Source organism: Salmo trutta, chromosome 3 (assembly GCF_901001165.1).
Source record: "Salmo trutta chromosome 3, fSalTru1.1, whole genome shotgun sequence".
NCBI lineage: Eukaryota > Metazoa > Chordata > Actinopteri > Salmoniformes > Salmonidae > Salmo > Salmo trutta.
The window spans coordinates 41,112,503-41,136,257 of NC_042959.1; the positions used below are offsets into that span (position 1 = coordinate 41,112,503).

General features: G+C 42.6%; 1 protein-coding gene across 3 annotated transcripts; it reads left to right on the forward strand.

Moving 5' to 3' along the window:
- The first annotated feature begins 1,638 nt into the window (after nt 1–1,638).
- On the forward strand, nt 1,639–22,769 carry LOC115175149 (E3 ubiquitin-protein transferase MAEA). Of its 3 annotated transcripts, none has more exons than XM_029734384.1 (10): nt 1,639–1,729; nt 1,907–2,019; nt 3,299–3,481; nt 3,821–4,024; nt 4,204–4,326; nt 4,424–4,500; nt 4,614–4,722; nt 11,239–11,372; nt 21,112–21,307; nt 21,412–22,769. In XM_029734384.1, exons 2-10 carry the CDS (start codon nt 1,951–1,953, stop codon nt 21,505–21,507), a joined length of 1,191 nt encoding a protein of 396 aa, XP_029590244.1. In that variant the 5' UTR covers nt 1,639–1,729; nt 1,907–1,950; the 3' UTR covers nt 21,508–22,769. The 3 variants fall into 3 exon arrangements, with proteins under 3 accessions (XP_029590244.1, XP_029590254.1, XP_029590236.1); XM_029734394.1 differs by having other exon boundaries at nt 1,652–1,794; XM_029734376.1 differs by lacking the exon at nt 1,639–1,729 and having other exon boundaries at nt 1,811–2,019.
- The last annotated feature ends 986 nt before the right edge of the window (nt 22,770–23,755 follow it).

The following is a 23,755-nucleotide window of genomic DNA, read 5'->3' on the forward strand; positions in this document are numbered from 1 at the left end:
CTGGAATTAAATGTCCAAATATGTTGGAATGATGAGTTGCAGGTAGCATGTGTAACAGATGTTAATCGTACTCTCCTTGCGTTGTGTTTTGTCCAAATAAATCACCCCAGACAGTGGTCCCAGTTGAGCATTATTTATTATCTGTTGTTAAATAGGAAACAGCACGTTAGTTGTGCAGGGCTTAATGATGTTAATGGCTGCCGATGGTAAAATCCCTTGCATCGCATTTTCATACTGGGGCATAAACAAAATACAATACAAAATATAACGTGTGTAAATACGTGTTGTTAAATAGGAAACAGCACTTTAGTTGTGCAGGGCTTAATGTGTTGATGGCAGTCGATGGTAAAATCTGTAGCATAAAAACAACTGTGTTAGCAGGGAGCTTATGTGACCATTACATCGGTGCATGCTAGCTAATACACTTATATACAGTAATCATATACCAAAGCACATACCAGAAATCCCCTCAATCCTTAACAGGTACCATATACCCACACATGTATAAATCAGCAATGTACAGGAAACTTGTACACATTGTAAAATATAAAATGAGAAAATAGTTTTCAGAACGTGACCTAACCCTTGCATCACATTTTCATACTGGGAGACCTGACGTTCGCGATCTCCCCTATCTGCAAGCGGGGCCAATAACAACACACCTTATTGTCATCGGAATTGAACCAACCAATTAGAATGCTTGAACATTAAATACACCTTTCTTTAGAGGCAAGTGGAAACATAACCAACCCTGTTACACATGCACATTTGGCTAGTAGGCAAATAGGCCTCTACATTAGGGTATAATGACTCTATGGCTGCATTCCTCCAGAAGGGCTGAGGGGTGCTGCATGGAGATCACAAGCTCTTCAACTGGGGCTCCTGAGTGGCACAGCGGTCTAAGGCACTGCATATCAGGGTAAGAGGTGTCACTGCACTCCCTGGTTCAAATCCAGGCTGCATCATATCTGGCCGTGATTGGGAGTCCCATAGGGCAGTACACAATTGGCCCAGCATTGCCGGGGTAGGCGGTCATTGTAAATAACAATTTGTTCTTAACTGACTTGCCTAGTTAAATAAAGGTCAAATAAAAACGGGCTTATGCCTTTGTTTAACCTTGTTAATTTCAAAGTCCATATGTTCATGAACCGATTTATATAAACTATTTTAAATTCATATTAACCCCTCCTACAGAATATGCTTTGGCAAGATTGAGTTATTAAATACATTTAAAAATATTCTATAAAAAAAAAAATGATTGATTCACCAAACATCTATTTTTATTATTCTGTTTCATTATTACTGGTAGATACTACTGGTTATGATTGCAGACAAAGCCTAGAGAATGGGATGGTGCAATATTGATAGTCATGTTTTGATAAGGTGCATGCATGGGTATGTACACGTCACCCAGATATGCCCACGCTATAGTGATACATCTAGAGGACTGAAACGTCACTGTTTTAGGCATAACACAGCCTAATGCTATCTAGACTTAAACTGGCAAACAAATCCATTACATGATCTACCTAAATGTGAAGTAAATTCAGCTGACGAGTAATAGAAAATGGAGACTTTTAACTTGAAAACGTCCAGGATATCTCTTTCCGGTTTCCCTGACTTCCGTTTTTTTATGCTGCGTTATGCTTGTTTGCGTAGCACTCCTCACAAGCTGTTTGGTGTACTTTTTTTTGTTGTTGGTGAGATGAAACCGCCAAAACTCTGAAAGGTATTTTTGTAGGTCAGAATTGCAAGACAAGATTTGTTCAAGTCCATAATCGTAACATGGTGTTTGTATGTTCAGATGAAATTTCACGTTTCATGCATGGTTTTTCTTACAATCCTAATAATTTACGTATGGATTTTCTTACGATCCTAACGATACGTACGTTATACCTTTTTGCAGCTATCTGGCTCAATGAAAATATCTGGAGAAATTCACAAACGAAGATGGCGGTGCAAGAGACAGCTGCCCAACTCTCTATGTCTCTGAAGGTTCAAGAATATCCCACTTTGAAGGTTTGAAATTGCTTATTTGAACGAATATCGAGACGAACCGATCATGATGCAGGCACGAGCTTCAGATTTGTCAAACTAGGCACTAATTTCGATTATTTGGATGACTAGCTAACGTTAGCTAGCGACGCCAGGGGGCAAGTTGGTTAATTAAAAAACAACGGCTGATATCAGATGGTGAAGGTTAATGCGAACAGATTTGATGGTGTGGTCAGATACACCAATCTCAACCTATTTGATAGTCAATTATCGAGACGATTGGAGGTTATTTACTAACTTTGTTAGCTAAACAGATAATTTCGTAGTCATTCATTTTGCTAGCCAGCCAGTTTAATCAGCTATGTTGATACCTAGCTAGGCTAACTAGCAAACTTTAACTAAGTTAACGTTACCTGGTTCTCCGTCGATATTCTTCCGTGGCGTGGGAAGTCACCTATTCATAGCTAACAATTTGCTGTCTTAAATACATGTAGCTACGTTAGTTAACTAGCTAATAGAGACATGTAACGTTAGCTATTCACGTTTGTTTCCAAATTCACCATAGCTAGTGAAATCAACATGGCATGAAGGGTCGTCACCAGCTGCGAGGTAGTTAGCTCTCTAGTAAATCCAAAGCAATATGATGCATACTAGTCAGTTGATCGTTTGTAGCTGTATAATTATGTTCTGTACGTGACTAGTAGCTATAGCAAGAATGCGCTAGCTAGATTGCTCGATAGGGAAAAAAGCGCTATGTCCTCAAGGTACTACATTTACATTTTAGTCATTTAGCAGACGCTCTTATCCAGAGCGACTTACATTTCATACATTTTTTTTTTCTGGCCTGGCCCCCCCGTGGGAATCGAACCCACAACCCTGGCGTTGCAAACACCATGCTCTACCAACTGAGCTACAGGGAAGATTGACTACCTCAATATGGCTGAGAAGATTCAGTCAGCAGCCATATCACACTGCGACACTATTGGTCTGTGGCTGCTGCCATACGGCTAATATTTGCTTTGTTAGTGGCCATTTGATCAGAATAGTAATTTAATTCATTAAGGGTTGCAAGAGTAGTTGTATGCCATTTGAGTAGTTATGTTAGCATAATTAGACGGTTTTGTAAGATTGCTGTTCTGTGATGATGCCTTAGTGATTGGTTAGAAAGTGTCATATATTGGAGGATATGTTCTCAAGTTATGGGCCAAATAATTGGAAACTTCAGCCAAAGAATGATTATTAGATGGTCAGAATGTACTACCAAAACCACCTCACTTAGGTTTTGCATTGTTCATTTGTACAGGTACCATATGAAACTCTGAACAAGCGCTTCAGAGCTGCACAGAAGAACATTGACCGGGAGACGAGTCACGTAACCATGGTGGTGGCAGAGCTGGAGAAGACCCTCAGCAGTTTCCCAGTGGTGGATTCTGTGGTGTCCCTTCTGGATGGGGTGGTGGAGAAGCTCAGTGCCCTGAAGAGAAAGGTAGGTTCACCCAGTTGCTCTCAGAACAATTAGAATTGGAATGTTGCTGTGCATTTTTCTTTTTTTTAATGGTATTCCTCCTCCAACCCCAGATAGCTTAGCTACTGCTATTTCAGGGAGAATTTCTGAAAATAAGCCAACTTTACATGTTTTCAAATCCAAGCACATGTCAAATACTGTATGTTTATTGAGCGATTTCCAAGACAGAATAATGATTCATCATCATGAAAGTTAGTAGAAAAATATAGCAGTAAAATACAATACAAAGAGAGGACCCAGCAAGAGCAGAGATACTGCATGCTGTAAGTATACAAAATCTAAATGGTAGATGTTGTGTAGGCTGCTGAGTCCATCCAGGCTGAGGATGAGAGTGCTAAGCTGTGTAAGCGGAGGATTGAACACCTGAAGGAACATAGCAGCGACCAGCCAGCAGGCGTCAACGTCTGGAAGAAGAAACGAATGGACCGCATGATGGTAGAACACTTGCTGCGGTGTGGCTATTACAACACAGCGGTCAAACTGGCACGGCAAAGTGGCATTGAGGTGCATCCCACTTCTATCTGTCAACATGTCATCTTATACATGGATGCTACAATCGAGTTCCTTATTCCTTACAGAAAGTGACTTCTGTGGTATCTCAAATTGCTTGTAGAGCTCCTAGTATTTCAATTGCTTAGAGAACTACGTGTGCAGTCTCTATTTGACATAACCCCGCTTTCCAGGACCTGGTCAACATTGAGATGTTCCTCACAGCCAAAGAGGTGGAGGAGTCACTGGAGCGACAGGAAACAGCCACCTGTTTGGCCTGGTGCCATGACAACAAATCACGCCTCCGCAAGATGAAGGTGAGCCAGGGGATTATGCCATGTCTGTTAGTAGATCACAATGGCAGTGTCTCATACATTACGTTGTATATGAACTCATTGATGCTTCTCCTTCCAGAGCTGCTTGGAGTTTAGCCTGCGAATCCAGGAGTTTATCGAGCTCATCCGACAGAACAAGCGCATGGACGCTGTCAGGTAGGAATCTGTTTATACTGCCATAGCACATCCTATATTAAAATATTCAGGTTAATGTTGAAACATGTATTCATAGTTGAAATGAGAACAATCATGTACCATGTTTTTCACAGACATGCGCGGAAGCACTTCAGCCAAGCGGAGGGGGGTCAGCTGGACGAAGTGCGGCAGGTTATGGGCATGCTGGCGTTCCCCTCAGACACCCATATTTCCCCTTATAAGGTAATACCATAGTAGTGATCTCTAGTGTGTATGCACTCGCATATGCCTCCTTTGTTGGGTTAAATGCGGAAGACACATTTCAGTTGAATACATTCAGTGTTACAACTGACTAGGTATCCCCCTTCCTTACAATCACAATTCGATACGCATCTAGATACATGGACTCCGATACAGGAATTATACTTTTAATTTGAAACTATTTGATGCGGTTCGAAATGATTCGATGCATTAACAATTGTTGCATGAACACATACATTTTTCACACTAAATTAATATCTTATGCTCATGGAGCTCAGGAGCTGAGCTGGGTCTGTCTTAGCTGACTTCTCTGAGCTGTGTGTGTGTGAGAAGGATGTAGTGTGTGAGCTGAGCCATAGGGCAGACTGAGCATCTACCACTATCGAATTGGGGGTGGGCGCAACGAGAGTGCTCGCTTGCTCCCTAAAAGGACGTTCGTATGAAAAGAAAGAGGAGGAAAAGCGGCATTATTACCCCGGTACAGTAGAGGGGAATGAGCTGGTAAGAGCCATCTATGGCCAAACAAGGAAGACACGTGCTGGAGAATAAGACTACACAGAGAGACACTTGACTGGACTTGTGCAAATTCCCGGGATCTAGATATGCTGTGCCAAGCAACACATAGGCGAGATACGGAGACTGAGAAGATGCTCGCTACATGTTCACAATTGTGGATGTAGGGCTATATGGCCGAGAGAATTATGGTGAGTGTTTCAGGAGTTAATTTGGGTCCAAACTGCTGCAGAAGACCCTCGATTTATCCACCGCAAGCTATCCTGCCAGGTACCACAATGCCAAGTTCTTATGTTTTCCTGGGAGATAGCATCCCCCTACATGAGAACTACATGCACCCTTATTCAGGTATGTTGATAATAGCATGTTGGAAACAGTTTCACTTTTTCTGTTTCTAATTTCCCTTGTTAATGCATGCTTGTATTCACCTCTATATGAGAAATGCCATTTTATCAAGGCGTTTGGAGTATGGTTTCTGGAAAATGGTATGGTGTTTTTGTTTACAATATGTATATTATCTTGTTACCTCTCACTCACAGGTGTCCGTCTAAATGAACCTGAGGGTACATGAAACTACCGCCACTCTTTGTCGGAGAGTCAGATAATGCATTCAGGATCATGGCTGCTAGGATGAGGATTCTTGTTTGCCTAATCAAGTTTACCCCTGAAAAGGCTAAGGGCTTCTGTTGCCCTCCAGAACTACCTGTCCTCCACAGAATAAGCTCATGAGCCAAACGCAAGAATCGTGGCTCCCTCTTTTGTTGACACCCCCTCCCTTCTGGCAACTACCAACCTGGAGAGTGGAAGAGGGTTGTCCCCTGACACAACCATTTGGAAGAGCCAGTGTGACACGGCTTGCAAGTTAAACAAGTGGGAAGCTCTTCCATAGCAGGAAGACATGGTTAGGAGAGGACAACTCAGCCCAAGGCCATCAATGATGCATAATAGATCTTAGTTTGGACTTCTCACATACACACCCCTTGATGGATGCATAGACTCAAGTTATTTGTGTGCACTGTGAACCAAAGTACTTTGTACTACAATGTGGAGTTTTATTCTTGTTAATAAAATGAAGCCTGATGTCTGTGTGGGGTAATTTCGATTATATTGAACTACGCCACAAGTAGAAGGAAGCCTGAAAAGTCTGTTGCACACAGCTCTTCTGTACTTTGTCAGCACTTTATGTTAAAATAGAATGCATTGAAGCACCTTGTATTGAGATAAAGTAATGCCAACAGCTTTTTCAGCACACAAAAATAAACCTTTATTTTTGCTTCTGGGCTTTGAAAGTAAACCACAATACAAATATTAATGAGCACTAGAAATATTTTAGGGAAATGAGTAAAACAGTGTCTGCTATGAACAGACATGTAAACGAGTGTCTGGAATAAAATGAAAGTGTCTATTGTCTTGACTCTTGAAGTGTCTGAACATCAACAGAACAAGTTGTTCATTTCACTGTGGTCCCGGTTGTTCGGTCCATGTCCTCCTGAGGTCATGCACGAACTCATGCAGCTGGTGATCGAATTCCTGGAGTTTTGGTAGGAATTCATCCATGAAATCAGCTATAGATACAGGGCCCTGTGGAGAGGATGCGAAGGGGGGGGGAATTAGGAGTGTCTGGATGAGAGGAAAGGTGATCCGTAATGGAGAGGTTGAAATTATATTATGTATTTACCTCTGGTACAAGCTGGTGGCTCGGTGCATGACGTTCTCCACATCTTGACATCTGACTTCAATGCCTTCGAGTCTGCAGCTCTTTTCTTCTTTCTCAGCCAGTGGAGAAGGTACTGGAGGTGATAGTCAGGATAGAGCTTCCCAGGATCTGAATGGAGATTGTTTCAAATTGTGCATGCTAGCTCAGTGTGGGAGATGGGCTGGGGGCCTATAACCAGTCACTACTGGGAGCAGAGGTAGTGTTTGGGGCCGGTGAACAACCAGGTACGGTCCATTCACTGGTGTTTGTTCCTTGAAAAATAAAGTAGATGACTATTTAGTACACATGATCAAATATCATGAACCGAGACAATAGACTATATACTGTTGCCAACGTTTGAGCAGAGTTCAGTAGGCCTGGCCTAGCTACTCAACTTTGCTCAAACGTTTGCAGCATTTTGACTAGTTGGACCTTGCTACAAAACTTTGACTTCGGTGTTACCAATTTTGAAGCTTATGATTTTCTTTCTCTGATAAAATGATATTTGTTAAAGTCGTGAAGATCTTTAGTTAGATGGCTTGTTTTTTCTGCTGCTAGGCTAGCTAGCCACTAGCCAGCCAAGTAGCTAGCGCTAGCTTTTGTTAGCAAAACATGGCTACTTCAGTCTTCCCATGCTTCACGTGCCAAACAAGCAGGCAGCATCTCCACGGCCAGCATCTCCACTGCGATCCTTGTTTCTTTGCCTTGAACTTGTCGCTAACCCTACTCCACTTTTTCAAACAAGTGGTTGGGTCGGACCCAAGCATGCTCCGAAATTTCTCTAAATGAATTGCCGTTTACATGCTGGTCTTTATATAATGCATGTATGGCTAGAATCGTATTGGTGAAGGTACTTCTTTACCTCCTATGTCAATCGATGCTTGAAGTTGTCGTTCGCCATGTTAATCGTCAAGAAGAATAAACTCGCATCACCCTGACAGTTGACCAATCACGGACGAAGAGGCGTAGACTTCGGCTCTCAAAGTTAGGTTGGCCTTGAGAAAGGAAAGTGTGCCTGAACAGTCGACAAAACCCTACCCAAAAAACAAAATGAAGGAAAACGTCCCAAAATACATAAACTGTTTCGGTTGGGAAGCATGCGGCTGTCTTAACATTCTTCATATTTTCAAGCATGGTGGTGGCTGCATCATGTTATGGGTATGCTTGTCATCGGCAAGAACTAGGTACTTTTTTAGGATAAAAAAACAACAGAATAGAGCTAAGCAAGGGCAAAACGCTAGAGGAAAACCTGGTTGCCTGCTTTCCAATAGGCACTGGGAGAGAAATTCACCTTTTTGGCAGGACAATAACCCCCCCCCCCAAAAAAAAAGATATGCCAAATATACACTGGAGTTTCTTAGCAAGATGTCAAGGAATGTTCCTGAGTGGCCTAGTTACAGTTTTGACTTAAAGTAACAGTCAAAAGTTTGGACACACCTACTCGTTTTTTTATTTTTACTATTTTTTACATTGTAGAATGGTGAAAACATCAAAACTATGAAGTAACACATATAGAATCATGTGTTAAAAAGTGTTAAACAAATACATATATTTTAGATTCTTCAAAGTAGCCACCCTTTGCCTTGATGACAGCTTTGCACATTCTTGGCATTCTCTCAACCAGCTTCACCTAGAATGCTTTTCCAACAGTCTTGAAGGAGTTTCCACATATGCTGAGCACTTGTTGGCTGCTTTTCCTTCACTCTGCAGTCCAACTCATCCCAAACCATCTCAATTGGGTTGAGGTTGGTTGATTGTGGAGGCCAGGTCATCTGATGCAGCACTCCATCACGCGCCTTCTTGGTAAAATAGCTCTTACACAGCCAGGAGGTGTGTTGGGTCATTGTCCTGTTGAAAAACAAATGATAGTCCCACTAAGCGCAAATCAGACGGGATGCCGTATCGCTGCAGAATGCTGTGGTAGCCATGCTGGTTAAGTGTGCCTTGAAATCACTGACAGTGTCACCAGCAGAGCATCCCCACACCATCACACCACCAGTAGGATTTCATCAAGGATCTCTCTGTACTTTGCTCCGTTCATCGTTCCCTCGATCCTGACTAGTCTCCCAGTCCCTGCCGCTGAAAAACATCCCCACAGGATGATGATGCTGCCACCACCATGCTTCACCAAGGATCTCTCTGTACTTTGGGATGCTGCCAGGTTTCCTCTAAACGTGGCGCTTGGCATTCAGGCCAAAGAGTTCAATCTTGGTTTCATCAGACCAGAGAATCTTGTTTCCCCATGTTCTGAGTCCTTTAGGTGCCTTTTGGCAAACTGTAAGATGGCTGTCATGTGCCTTTTACTGAGGAGTGGCTTCTGTTTGTCCACTCTACCATAAAGGCTGGTTGGAGGAGTGCCGCAGAGATGGTTGTCCTCCCGGAAGGTTCTCCCATCTCCCCAGAGGAACTCTGGAGCTCTGTCAGTGACCATTGGGTTCTTGGTCACCTCTCTGACCAAGGCCCTTCTCCCCCGTTTACTCAGTTTGGCTGGGCGGCCAGCTCTAGGAAGAGTCTTGGTGGTTCTAAACTTCTTCTATTTAAGAATGATGGAGGCCACTGTGTTCTTGGGAACCTTCAATGCTGCAGACATTTTTTGGTACACTTCCCCAGATCTGTGCCTCGACACCATCCTGTCTCAGAGCTCTATATGGACAATTCCTTCGACCTCATGGCTTGGTTTTTGCTCTGACATGCGCTGTTAACCTTATATAGACAGGCCTCTCCAAATCATGTCCAATCAGTTGAATTACTCACAGGTGGACTCCAAGTTGTAGAATCATCTCAAGGATGATCAATGGAAACAGGATGCACCTGAGCTCAATTTCGAGTCTCATAGCAAGGATCCTGAATGCTTATGTAAATAAGGTATTTCTGTTTTAAATGCTTTATACGTTTGCAAAAATGTAAAAAATATTTTCTATTGGGAACCTGGCAGTAGAAAAGTCCCAATCAGCAGTTAAGATGTACAATCAGCAGGATGTGAGTTGTGGTTACTCCGGTAGCCTACCACAGCTCTGCCGGTAAAACACCATTTTCTACAGTGCATTTGGTAACAATGACCCAGGAAATTACATTAGTTGTCCCTCAATTAATAAAGCCTATGACTTAATATTGCGAAACCAATTTACAAACATCTGAAGGTGCCGCGCAGCTGCAGCTGCGTCTCCCGCACTGTGAGCACAGTTATCTGAGTTGTAGGTCAATGTCATACGCAGTTACATGCATAAAAGTGTTAGGCTGAAGGAGAGAATGCATCAATTCAGTCAGAAAAGATTAGAGTTATTTTCGGAATAAGACAGAAAAAAGAGTCGGTTGTGAATCGTTAAATCCCTACTTTGTGTATGTCAAAATACTGTAGACCCATGATCTGTATACATCTTTGGACACTGTTAACCTCCAAACTAGCTTCAATGCCATACAACATTCCTTCCGTGGCCTCCAACTGCTTTTAAACGCTAGTAAAACTAAATGCATGCTCTTCAACCGAATGCTGCCTGCAACCGCCCGCCTGACTAGCATCACTACTCTGGAAGGTTCTGACTTAGAATATGTGGACAACTACAAATACCTAGGTGTCTGGTTAGACTGTAAACTCTCCTTCCAGACTCACATTAAGCATCTCCAATCCAAAATTAAATCTAGAATCTGCATCCTATTTCGCAACAAAGCCTCCTTCACTCATGCTGCCAAACATACCCTCGTAAATCTGACTATCCTACCGATCCTTGACTTTGGCGATGACATTTACAAAATAGCCTCCAACACTCTACTCAGCAAACAGGATGTAGTCTATCACAGTGCCATCCGTTTTGTCACCAAAGCCCCATATACTAACTTTAAGCATCAGCTGTTAGAGCAGCTTACTGATCACTGTACCTGTACACAGCCCATCTGTAAATAGCACACCCAACTACCTCATCCCCACATTGTTAGTTATCGTTTTGCTTTTTGCACCCCAGTATCTCTACTTGCACATTATCATCTGCACATCTATCACTCCAGTGTTAATGCTAAATTGTAATTATTTCATCTCTATGGCTTATTTATTGCCTTACCTTCCTAATCTTCTACATTTGCACACACTGTACATAGATTTTTCTATTGTGTTATTGACTGTACGTTTGTTCATGTGTAACTCTGTGTTGTTGTTTTTGTAGCACTGTTTTGCTTTATCTTGGCCAGGTCGCAGTTGTGAATGAAAACTTGTTCTCAACTTGCCTACCTGGTTAAATAAAGGTAAAATAAAAAAAATATGGTCTGATTATCTCTTTGTCAATCAACCCTCACAGGATCTCCTGGATCCAGCCCGCTGGAAAATGCTGATCCAACAGTTCAGATACGACAACTACAGATTACATCAGCTGGGCAACAACTCTGTGTTTACCATCACACTCCAGGCCGGCTTGTCTGCTATCAAAACTCCGTATCCTTTCTGGTCACCGCTCTGTGCTCCTTAGTTTTGCTATTTCGGGCTGGAACATCATTTTTTATTTAATCAATCAATCAAAGCTCTTTTTACAGTGGGGGAAAAAAGTATTTGATCCCCTGCTGATTTTGTATGTTTGCCCACTTACAAAGAAATGATCCGTCTATAATTTTTATGGTAGGTTTATTTGAACAGTGAGAGACAGAATAACAACAAAAAAATCCTGAAAAACGCATGTCAAAAATGTTATAAAATGATTTGCATTTTAATGAGGGAAATAAGTATTTGACCCCTCTGCAAAACATGACTTAGTACTTGGTGGCAAAACCCTTGTTGGCAATCACAGAGGTCAGACATTTCTTGTAGTTGGCCACCAGGTTTGCATACATCTCAGGAGGGATTTTGTCCCACTCCTCTTTGCAGATCTTCTCCAAGTCATTAAGGTTTCGAGGCTGATGTTTGGCAACTCGAACCTTCAGCTCCCTCCACAGATTTTCTATGGGATTAAGGTCTGGAGACTGGCTAGGCCACTCCAGGACCTTAATGTGCTTCTTCTTGAGCCACTCCTTTGTTGCCTTGGCCGTGTGTTTTGGGTCATTGTCATGCTGGAATACCCATCCATGACCCATTTTCAATGCCCTGGCTGAGGGAAGGAGGTTCACACCCAAGATTTGACGGTACATGGCCCCATCCATCGTCCCTTTGATGCGGTGAAGTTGTCCTGTTCCCTTAGCAGAAAAACACCTGCAAAGCATAATGTTTCCACCTCCATGTCTGACAGTGGAGACAGTGTTCTTGGGGTCATAGGCAGCATTCCTCCTCCTCCAAACACCAACACGGCGAGTTGAGTTGATGCCAAAGAGCTCCATTTTGGTCTCATCTGACCACAACACTTTCACCAGTTGTCCTCTGAATCATTCAGATGTTCATTGGCAAACTTCAGACGGGCATGTACATGTATTCTTGAGCAGGGGGACCTTGCGGGCGCTGCAGGATTTCAGTCCTTCACGGCGTAGTGTGTTACCAATTGTTTTCTTGGTGACTATGGTCCCAGCTGCCTTGAGATCATTGACAAGATCCTCCCATGTAGTTCTGGGCTGATTCTTCACCGTTCTCATGATCATTGCAACCCCATGAGGTGAGATCTTGCATGGAGCCCCAGGCCGAGGGATATTGACAGTTCTTTTGTGTTTCTTCCATTTGCGAATAATCGCACCAAATGTTGTCACATTCTCACCAAGCTGCTTGGCGATGGTCTTGTAGCCCATTCCAGCCTTGTGTAGGTCTACAATCTTGTCCCTGACATGCTTGGGGAGCTCTTTGGTCTTGGCCATGGTGGAGAGTTTGGAATCTGATTGATTGATTGCTTCTGTGGACAGGTGTCTTTTTTACAGGTAACAAGCTGCGGTTAGGAGCACTCCTTTAACCTCTCTAGGGTAGGTGGCACCAAATCGTCCCACCTACGTAACAGCCAGTGGAATCCTGTGGCGCGATATTCAAATACCTTAGAAATGCTATTACTTCAATTTCTCAATCATATGACTATTTTACAGCATTTTAAAGACAAGACTCTCGTTAATCTAACCACACTGTCCGATTTCAAAAAGGCTTTACAACGAAAGCAAAACATTAGATTATGTCAGCAGAGTACCCAGCCAGAAATAATCAGACACCCATTTTTCAAGCTAGCATATAATGTCACAAAAACCCAGAAGACAGCTAAATGCAGCACTAACCTTTGATGATCTTCATCAGATGACACACCTATGACATTATGTTATACAATACATGCATGTTTTGTTCAATCAAGTTCATATTTACATCAAAAACCAGCTTTTTACATTAGCATGTGACGTTCAGAACTAGCATACCCCCCGCAAACATCCGGCGAATTTACTAACAATTTACTAAATTACTCACGATAAACGTTCACAAAAAGCATAACAATTATTTTAAGAATTATAGATACAGAACTCCTCTATGCACTCGATATGTCCGATTTTTAAAATAGCTTTTCGGTGAAAGCACATTTTGCAATATTGTAAGTAGATAGCCCGGCATCACAGGGCTAGCTATTTAGACACCCAGCAAGTTTAGCCTTCACCAAACTCCGATTTACTATTAGAAAAGTTTGATTACCTTTGGTGTTCTTCGTCAGAATGCACTCCCAGGACTTCTACTTCAATAACAAATGTTGGTTTGGTCCCAAATAATCCATAGTTATGTTCCAACAGCGGCGTTTTGTTCGTGCGTTCAAGACACTATCCGAATGGTAAATAAGGGTCACGCGCACGGCGCATTTCGTGACAAAAGATTTCTAAATATTCCATTACCGTACTTCGAAGCATGTCAACCGCTGTTTAAAATCTATTTTTATGCCATTTTTCTCGTAAAAAAGCGATAATATTCCGACCGGGAATCTGCAGTTAGGTAAACAGCCGAAAGAAAATAAAGCATGGGGTCGACTCGGGCACGCGCCTAAGCCCTTTGTCCTCTGATCGGCCACTTGGCAAAGGCGATAATGTGTTTCAGCCAGAGGCTGCCTCGATATCGTTCAGCTTTTTCCCGGGCTCTGAGAGCCTATGGGAGCCGTAGGAAGTGTCACGTTACAGCTAAGATCCTCAGTCTTCAATAAACAGAGGCAAGAACAACAACACCTTGTCAGACAGGCCACTTCCTGCATGAAATCTTCTCAGGTTTTTGCCTGCCATATGAGTTCTGTTATACTCACAGACACCATTCAAACAGTTTTAGAAACTTTAGGGTGTTTTCTATCCAAAGCCAATAATTATATGCATATTCTAGTTACTGGGCAGGAGTAGTAACCAGATTAAATCGGGTACGTTTTTTATCCGGCCATGTAAATACTGCCCCCTAGCCCTAACAGGTTTTAAGAGTGTGCTCCTAATCTCAGCTCGTAACCTGAATAAAAGACACCTGGGAGCCAGAAATCTTTCTGATTGAGAGGGAGTCAAATACTTATTTCCCTCATTAAAATGCAAATCAATTTATAACATTTTTGACATGCGTTTTTCTGAATATTTTTGTTGCTATTCTGTTTCTTACTGTTCAAATAAACCTACCATTAAAATTATAGACTGATCCTTTCTTTATCAGTGGGCAAACGTACAAAATCAGCAGGGGGTCAAATACTTTTTTCCCCCACTGTACATCAGCCGATGTTACAAAGTGCTATACAGAAACCCAGCCTAAAACCCCAAACAGCAACGATGCAGATGTAGAAGCACGGTGGCTAGGAAAATCACCCTAGAAAGGCAGGGACCTAGGAAGAAACCTAGAGAGGAACCAGGCTATGAGGGGTGGCCAGTCCTCTTCTGGCTGTGCCGGGTGGAGATTATAACAGTACATGGCCAAGATGTTGAAAAGTTCATAGATGGCCAGCAGGGTAAAATAATAATAATCACAGTGGTTGTAGAGGGTGCAACATGTCAGCACCTCAGGAGTAAATGTCAGTTGGCTTTTCATAGCCAATCATTCAGAGTTAGAGACAGCAGGTGCGGTAGAGAGAGAGTTGAAAACAGCAGGTCCGGGACAAGGTAGCACGTCCGGTGAACCGGTCAGGGTTCCATAGCAGGCAGAACAGTTGAAACTGGAGCAGCAGCATGACCAGGTAGACTGGGGACAGCAAGGAGTCATCAGCCAGGTAGTCCTGAGGCATGGTCCTAGGGCTCATGGCCTCTGAGAGAGAGAGAGAGAGAGCGAGAGAATTAGAGGGAGCTTACTTAAATTCACACAGGACACCGGATAAGACAGGAGAAATACTCCAGCTATAACAGACTGACCCTAGCCCCCCGACACAAACTATTGCAGCATAATTACTGGAGGCTGAGACAGTAGGGGTTGGGAGACACTATGGCCCCGTCCGACTATACCCCCGGACATGGCCAACCAGGCAGGATATAACCCCATCCACTTTGCCAAAGCACCGCCCCCACACCACTAGAGGGATATCTTCAACCACCAACTTACTACCCTGAGACAAGGCAGAGTATAGCCCACGAAGATCTTCCCCACGGCACGAACTCAAGGGGGGGCGCCAACCCGGAAAGGAAGATCACGTCAGAGACCCACTCAAGTGACGCACCCCTCCTAGGGATGGCATGGAAGAGCGCCAGGGACTCAGCCCCCGTAATAGGGTTAGAGGCAGAGAATCCCAGTGGAGAGAGGGAAACCGGCCAGGCGGAGACAGCAAGGGTGGTTCGTCGCTCCAGTGCCTTTCCGTTCACCTTCACACCCCTGGGCCAGACTACACTCAATCATATGACCAACTGAAGAGATGAGTCTTCAATAAAGACTTAAAGGTTGAGACCGAGTCTGCGTCTCTCACATGAATAGGCAGACCATTCCATAAAAATGGAGCTCTATAGGAGAAAGACCTGCCTCCAGCTGTTTGCTTAGAAATTCTAGGGACAATTAGGAGGCCTGCATCTTGTGACTGTAGCGTACGTGTAGGTATGTACGGCAGGACCAAATTGGAAAGATAGATAGGAGCAATTCCATATAGTGCTTTGTAGGTTAGCAGTTAAACCTTGAAATCAGCCCTTGCCTTAACAGGAAGCCAGTGTAGAGAGGCTAGCATGGGAGTAATATGATACATTATTTTTGGTTCTAGTCAAGATTCTTGCTTCCGTGTTTAGAACTAAATTAAGTTGATTTAGTGCTTTATCCGGGTAGCTGGAAAGTAGATCATTGCAGTAGTCTAATCTAGAAGTCACAAAAGCATGGATACATTTTTGGACAGAAAGTTTCAGATTTTTGCAATGTTAGGTAGATGGAAAAAAGCTGTCCTTGAAACAGTTTTGATATGTTCGTCAAAAGAGAGATCAGGGTCCAGAGTAACGCCAAGGTCCTTTACAGTTTTTTTTAGACTACTGTACAGCCATCAAGATTAATTGTCAGATCCAACAGAAGATCTCTTTGTTTCTTGGGACCTAGAACTACCATCTCTGTTTTGTCCGAGTTTAAAGTAAAACATTTGCCGCCATCCACTACCTTCGTTCCGAAACACTGGCTTCCACGGAGGGCTATTTTGGGGCTTCACCATGTTTTATCGAAATGTACAGCTGTGTATTGTCCGCATAGCAGGGAAAGTTAACATTATGTTTCCGAATGACATCAACAAGAGATAAACTATATAGTGAAAACAATAGGTCCTAAAACGGAACCTTGAGGAACACCGAAATTTACAAATGTGGGTTTCCAATCTCTTCAAAAGAATGTGGTGATTGATGGTATCAAAAGCAGCACTAAGGTCTAGGACCATGGGGACAGATGCAGAGCCTTGGTCTGACGCCATTAAAAGTTAATTTACCACCTTCACGAGTGCAGTCTCAGTGCTATGATAGGGTCTAAAACAAAAAAACAAAAAAAAAAGCGTTTCATATACAGTCTTCAGGAAGGCAGTGAGTTGCTGCGCAACAGCTTTTTCCAAATGTTTTGAGAGGAATGGCAGATGTGATATAGGCCGATAGTTTTTTATATTTTCTGGGTCAAGGTTTGGCTTTTTCAAGAGACGCTTTATTACTGCCACTTTTAGTGAGTTTGGTTCACATCTGGTGGATAGGGAGCCGTTTATTATGTTCAACATAGGAGAGCCAAGCACAGGAAGCAGCTCTTTCATTGGTTTAGTTGGAATAGGTTCCAGTATGCAACTTGAAGGTTTAGAGGCCATGACTATTTTCATCAATGTGTCAAGAGATATAGTAATAAAAAACTTGAGTGTCTCCCTTGATCCTAGGTTCTGGCAGAGTTGTGCAGACTCAGGACAACTGATCTTTGGCGAAATACCTAACCCTAACCCAATCACATCAAGATTATGATCTGTGATTAGTTCATTGACTATAACTGCCTTGGAAGTGAGGGATCTAACATTAAGTAGCCCTATTTTGAGACGTGAGATATCGCAATCTCTTTCAATAATGACAGGAATGGAGGAGGTCTTTATTCCAGTGAGATTGCTAAAGCGATCACTGCCATGTTTAGTTTTGCCCAACCTAGATTGAGGCACAGACACGGCTCAATGGGGATAGCTGAGCTGACTACACTGACTGCTAGTGGCAGAATCCACTAAGCTGGCAGGTTGGCTGACATCCTGCTGCCTGGCCCGTACCCTATCTCATTGTGGAGCTAGAGGAGTTAGAGCCCTGTCTATTTTCATAGATAAGATGAGAGCACCCCTCCAGCTAGGATGGAGTCCGTCACTCCTCAGCAGGCCAGGCTTTGTCCTGTTTGTGGGTGAGTCCCAGAAAGAGGGCCATTTATCTACAAATTCTATCTTTTGGGTGGGGCAGAAAACAGTTTTCAACCAGCGATTGAGTTGTGAGACTGCTGTAGAGCTCATCATTTCCCCTAACTGGGAGGGGGCCAGAGACAATTACTCGATGCCGACACATCTTTCTCGTTGATTTACGTGCTGAGGCTATGTTGTGCTTGGTGACCTCTGACTGTTTCATCCTAACATCGTTGGTGCCGACGTGGATAACAATATCCCTATATTCTCTACTATAGAGGTCGACCGATTATGATTTTTCAACGCCGATACCGATTATTGGCGGGCCAAAACAAAGCCGATGCAGATTAATCAGCCGATTTTATTTATTTTATTTTTTATTTTTTTTTCCCCCTAAATGTATTTGTAATAATGACAATTAAAACAATACTGATGAACACTTATTTTAACTTAATATAATACATCAATAAAATCAATTTAGCCTTAAATAAATAATGAAACATGTTCGATTTGGTTTAAATAATGCAAAAACAAAGTGTTGGAGAAGAAAGTAAAAGTGCAATATATACCATGTTAGAAAGCTAACGTTTAAATTCCTTGCTCAGAACATGAGAACATATGAAAGCTGGTGGTTCCTTTTAACATGAGTCTTCAATATTCCCAGGTAAGAGGTTTTAGGTTGTAGTTATTATTGGAATTATAGGACTATTTCTCTCTATACGATTTGTATTTCATATACCTTTGACTATTGGATGTTCTTATAGGCACTTTAGTATTGCCAGTGTAACAGTATAGCTTCCGTCCCTCTCCTTCGCTCCTACCTGGGCTCGAACCAGGAACACATCGACAACAGCCACCCTCGAAGCAGCATTACCCATGCAGAGCAAGGGACGTTTGAAGTTTGAAACGCGATTAGCGCGCACCCCGCTAACTAGCTAGCCATTTCACATGGGTTACACCAGCCTAATCTCGGGAGTTGATAGGCTGGAAGTCATAAACAGCGCAATGCTTGAAGCATTGCGAAGAGCTGCTGGCAAAACGAAAGTGCTATTTGGATGTATGCTTACAAGCCTGCTGGTGCCTACCATCGCTCAGTCAGACTGCTTTATCAAATCATAGACTTAATTATAACATAATAACACACAGAAATACGAGCCTTAGGTCATTAATATGGTAGAATCCGGAAACTATCACGTTTATTCTTTCAGTGAAATACAGAACCGTTCCGTATTTTATCTAACGGGTGGCATCCCTAAGTCTAGATATTCCTGTTACATTGCACAACCTTCAATGTTATGTCATAATTACATACAATTCTGGCAAATTAGTTCGCAACGAGCCAGGTGGCCCAAACTGTTGCATATACCCTGACTCTGCGTGCAATGAACGCAAGAGAAGTGACACAATTTCACCTGGTTAATATTGCCTGCTAACCTGGATTTATTTTAGGTATTATGCAGGTTTAAAAATATATACTTCTGTGGATTGATTTTAAGAAAGGCATTGATGTTTATGGTTAGGTACATTCGTGCAACGATTGTGCTTTTTTCGCAAATGCGCTTTTGTTTAATCATCCCTCGTTTGGCGAAGTCGGCTGTCTTTGTTAGGAAGAAATAGTCTTCACAGTTCACAACGAACCAGGCGGCCCAAACTGCTGCATATACCCTGACTCTGTTGCAAGAGAAGTGACACATTTTCCCTAGTTAAAATAAATTAATGTTAGCAGGCAATATTAACTAAATATGCATGTTTTAAAAATATATATTATTGTGTATTGATTTTAAGAAAGGCATTGATGTTTATGGTTAGGTACAAGTTGGAGCAACGTGTACCTAAGCGATTATATGCAACGCAGGACAGGCTAGATAAACTAGTAATATCATCAACCATGTGTAGTTAACTAGTGATTATGATTGACTGATTGTTTTTTATAAGATAAGTTTAATGCTAGCTAGCAACTTACCTTGGCTCCTTACTGCATTCGCGTAACAGGCAGGCTCCTTGTGGAGTGCAATGTAAAACAGGTGGTTAGAGCGTTGGACTAGTTAACCTTGAGGTTGCAAGATTGAATCCCCGAGCTGACAAGGTAAAAATCTGTTGTTCTGCCCCTGAACAAGGCAGTTAACCCACCGTTCCTAGGCCGTCATTGAAAATAAGAATGTGTTCTTAACTGACTTGCCTAGTTAAATAAAGGTGTAAAGAAAGAAAAAATCTGCCAAATCGGCGTCCAAAAACACCGATTTCCGATTGTTATGAAAACTTGAAATCGGCCCTAATTAATCGTCCATTCCGATTAATCGGTCGACCTCTACTCTCTACACGCGCCAGTTTTAGCTTTAGCCAGCACCATCTTCAGATTAGCCTTAACGTCAGTTGCCCTGCTCCCTGGTAAGCAGTGTATGACCGCTGGATGATTCTTTTTAAGTCTAATACTGCGTGTAATGGAGTCGCCAATGACTAGGGTTTTCAATTTGTCAGAGCTAATGGTGGGAGGCTTCAGCGTCTCAGACCCCATAACGGGTGGAAGAGAGACCAGAGAAGGCTTAGCCTCTGACTCCGACTCGTTGCTTAATGGGGAGAACCGGTTGAAAGTTTCTGTCGGCTGAATGAGCGACACCAGTTGCATTTCCTTCCAGAAGCCATGAGAAAATTGTCCGGTTGCGGGGACTGTGCGAGGGGATTTATACTATTTTCTGTACTTATTTGTGGCACAGACGCTATTTCATCGTTTCCTACACTTAAATTACCCTTGCTTAGCGATTGCGTCTGAAGCTGGGCTTGCTGCACGGCTATCCTCACCATAAGGAGATTGTTCCTGTATATTATGAGTACAGCAACTGCAATTAGAAGGCATAATGTTACTACTTAGCTTTGGCTGGTGGAGGTCCTGTAGAACCACGTCCAGATAAAGCGTCCGGAGTGAAAAAGTTGAATGAAACAAGTCGAGCGAGGGAAAAAATGTAAATATAAAACGGTAATTAAAATGTAAAAACCGTAAAGTTGGCAGGTAGCAAAGTAATGCTAGCAACAAAAACGCACACCAGCACATAAACAAGTCCACAAGTTATTTATTTGACTAGGCAAATCAGTTAAGAACAAATTGTTATTTAGAATGACGGCCTACACCAGCCAAACCTGGACGACGCTGGGCCAATTGTGCGCCACCCTATGGGACTCCCAATCACGGCCGGTTGTGATAGAGCCTGGATTTGAATCAGGGTGTCTGTAGTGACGCCTCAAGCACTGAGATGCAGTGCCTTAGACCGCTGCGCCACTTGGGAGCAGTGGTCTGTCGTCTGACTTTTTTGCTGATGCGCTTTCTGTCTCCTTTTGGTTGTGATGTCAGACCTTATCCAAAACCGCACATCAGGGTACATAAGTCTTAAAAATGTGGCTCAATGTGTTCTGCCACAGACCTCCAGCTGTGAAGTAATGGAATGTAAAGCAAAATTATCAAATTTCAACCCTTAACCTTTCTGCTCCCAGTCAGTGCTATAAGGAAGATAGCACCTCTATAAACCCTGACTGCCCCGTGTGCAGCAAGTCCCTGAACAAACTGGCCCAGCACCTGCCCATGGCACACTGTGCCAACTCCCGTCTGGTGTGCAAAATCTCTGGGGAGGTGATGAACGAGAACAACCCACCCATGATGCTGCCCAACGGCTATGTGTATGGATACAATGTGAGTCTCTACATCCCACACATTTTTTATTTACAATGGCAATGGAATAATATTAATTGTTTTCATTTATTATTGATGTTAATAATTTGTCCTTCCTTTTCTAGTCTCTTCTATCCATTCGCCAAGATGACAAGGTGATCTGCCCCAGAACCAAAGAAGTCTTCAACTTCTCTCAGGCTGAGAAGGTGTACATCATGTGATGGGGTGGATACTGGATCTCATGTGATGCATACACCTCTGCAGTGGATCCCCCAGCAGAGCCTCCAGCCCCCATGTGACTCAGCCAAACGCACCCCCTTCCCCCCCCCACCACCACTATGGAGAACAGGGCCAAAATCACCTTGGGCAGATTTGTGAAACTGGACTAATTAACAGACTTTTATATTTAAAGTGTTGATGTTCTGACTTTTATTTAACTTGTAGTCCAACCAGCAGTGTGGCGCATTATAACTCGGTGTTGCTACAATATGATAATAGGAGCTTATCTTTTGCCTTTTTACCTTAGATAAATCAGACTTACTTAAAATCAGAATAACAGGCTGATCACCTTGGTGTTTGCTACATGATGGCACTCATTTCATGATGCGCACAATTGACAATTTCTGTGTAGCCGTGTGTGTGTGTGTAAGGGGGGGATAAATAGAAATACCTTGAAATTGGTAATATTGTGTTTGTCCCCCCCCCCCCGTGAAATCTGATTGCAGATCTGGGACGATACACTTGAGAATGTAAATACTAGCGTGTTGATCATTTGTGTGCAGATTCAGGTCTTTCAAAATGTTATAGGAAACATTTTAAGAAAACTCCCCCTAGACCTTCCACTGGTCAGGCTTGAACAGTCTCACTGTTGTTGCTTGAAATATGGTATGGCAACCTTGTACACAGACCTAATGTAAACTCTACTACACTTTTGAGTATCATTGTGGATTTGTGTCTTACAAGGGAACATGCCAGGTCTGCTCATCACCCGAAGTGGACCTTGACGAATGGTGTAACTTACAAAATACTTTTTTCAAAAGGATGGGTTAATTCATCAGTGTACTTTTGATATTTATTTACTTAAACAACTCTGACATAGTCAATTAGTATTTTGACTCTTAATTTCATACATATCTTTCAACGATGAACATTGCATTCTAATTAAAGAGAATCTTGATTATATTTTTTGCTCTTCATTTTGTATTATCTATTGCCGATTTTAAGACATTTTGTATGACTAACACAAATTGCTGCAGATTTCTCAAGGGGCTATAGTTGGTCCAGGGAGTTCCTTGAAATGTGCAAGGGTCACCTTAACATATGTTTCAGTACCTACCATCTCTCCCACCTTTTTTTTCCATCTTGGTTGGTTTCTTCTGAACTGTTTAGTATTGTTATTGTAGAGAGACTGTTTAGAAACTGATCATGCATGTTTATATTGGTAGGATAGATTAATTATTGATGATAAAATTGTTTTACTACATTTGGGTCCTGTCTTTCTTTCTGTCCACCCAACATCTCCATAGAAGTTAAAGTGCTGCTTTATCATATTGAATATTACAGTGAGTTATGCATACCCAGATTAAATCAATGGCAATTGGCAACATACACTACATGACCCAAAGCATGTGGCTCTTTGAATATCTCATTCCAAAATCATGGGCATTAATATGGAGTTAGTCCTCCCTTAACACTCTTCTGGGAAGGCTTTCCCTAGAACCAAATGTTGGAACATTGCTGTGGGGACTTGCTTCCATTCAGCCACAAGAGCATTAGTGAGGTCAGGCGATGGTGTTGGGCGATTAGGCCTGGCTCGCAGTCGACATTCCAATTCAGCCCAAAGATGTTCAATGTGGTTGAGGTCAGGGCTCTGTGCACAGTCAAGTTCTTCCACACCAATCTCAACAAATCATTTCTGTACTTTTTTTTAAAATTGTCATTTAGCAGATGCTCTTATCCAGAGTGACTTACAGTAGTGAATGCATACATTTCATAAATTTCATTTCATGCATTTTTTTTTTGTATTGGCCCCCCATGGGAATCGAACCCACAACCCTGCCGTTGCAAACACCATGCTCTACCAACTGAGCCACAGGGAAGGCCCACTTTGTGCACGGTGGCATTGTCAAGCTGAAACAGAAAAGGGCATTCCCCAAACTGTTGCCACAAGTTGGAAGCACATTGTCTAGGATGTCATTGTATGCTGTAGCATTAAGATTTGCCTTCACTGGAACTAAGGGGGCTTGCCCAAACCTTGAAAAACAGCCCCAGACCATTATTCCTCTTCCAAAATTTACAGTTGGCACTATGCAATGGGGCAGGTAGAGTTCTCCTGGAATCCGCCAAAGCCAGATTCATCTGTCGGACTGCCAGATGGTGAAGCGTGATTCATCACTCCAGAGAATGCCTTTCCACTGCTCCAGAGTCTAATGGCGGTGAACCTTACCACACTCTAGCTGACGCTTGGCA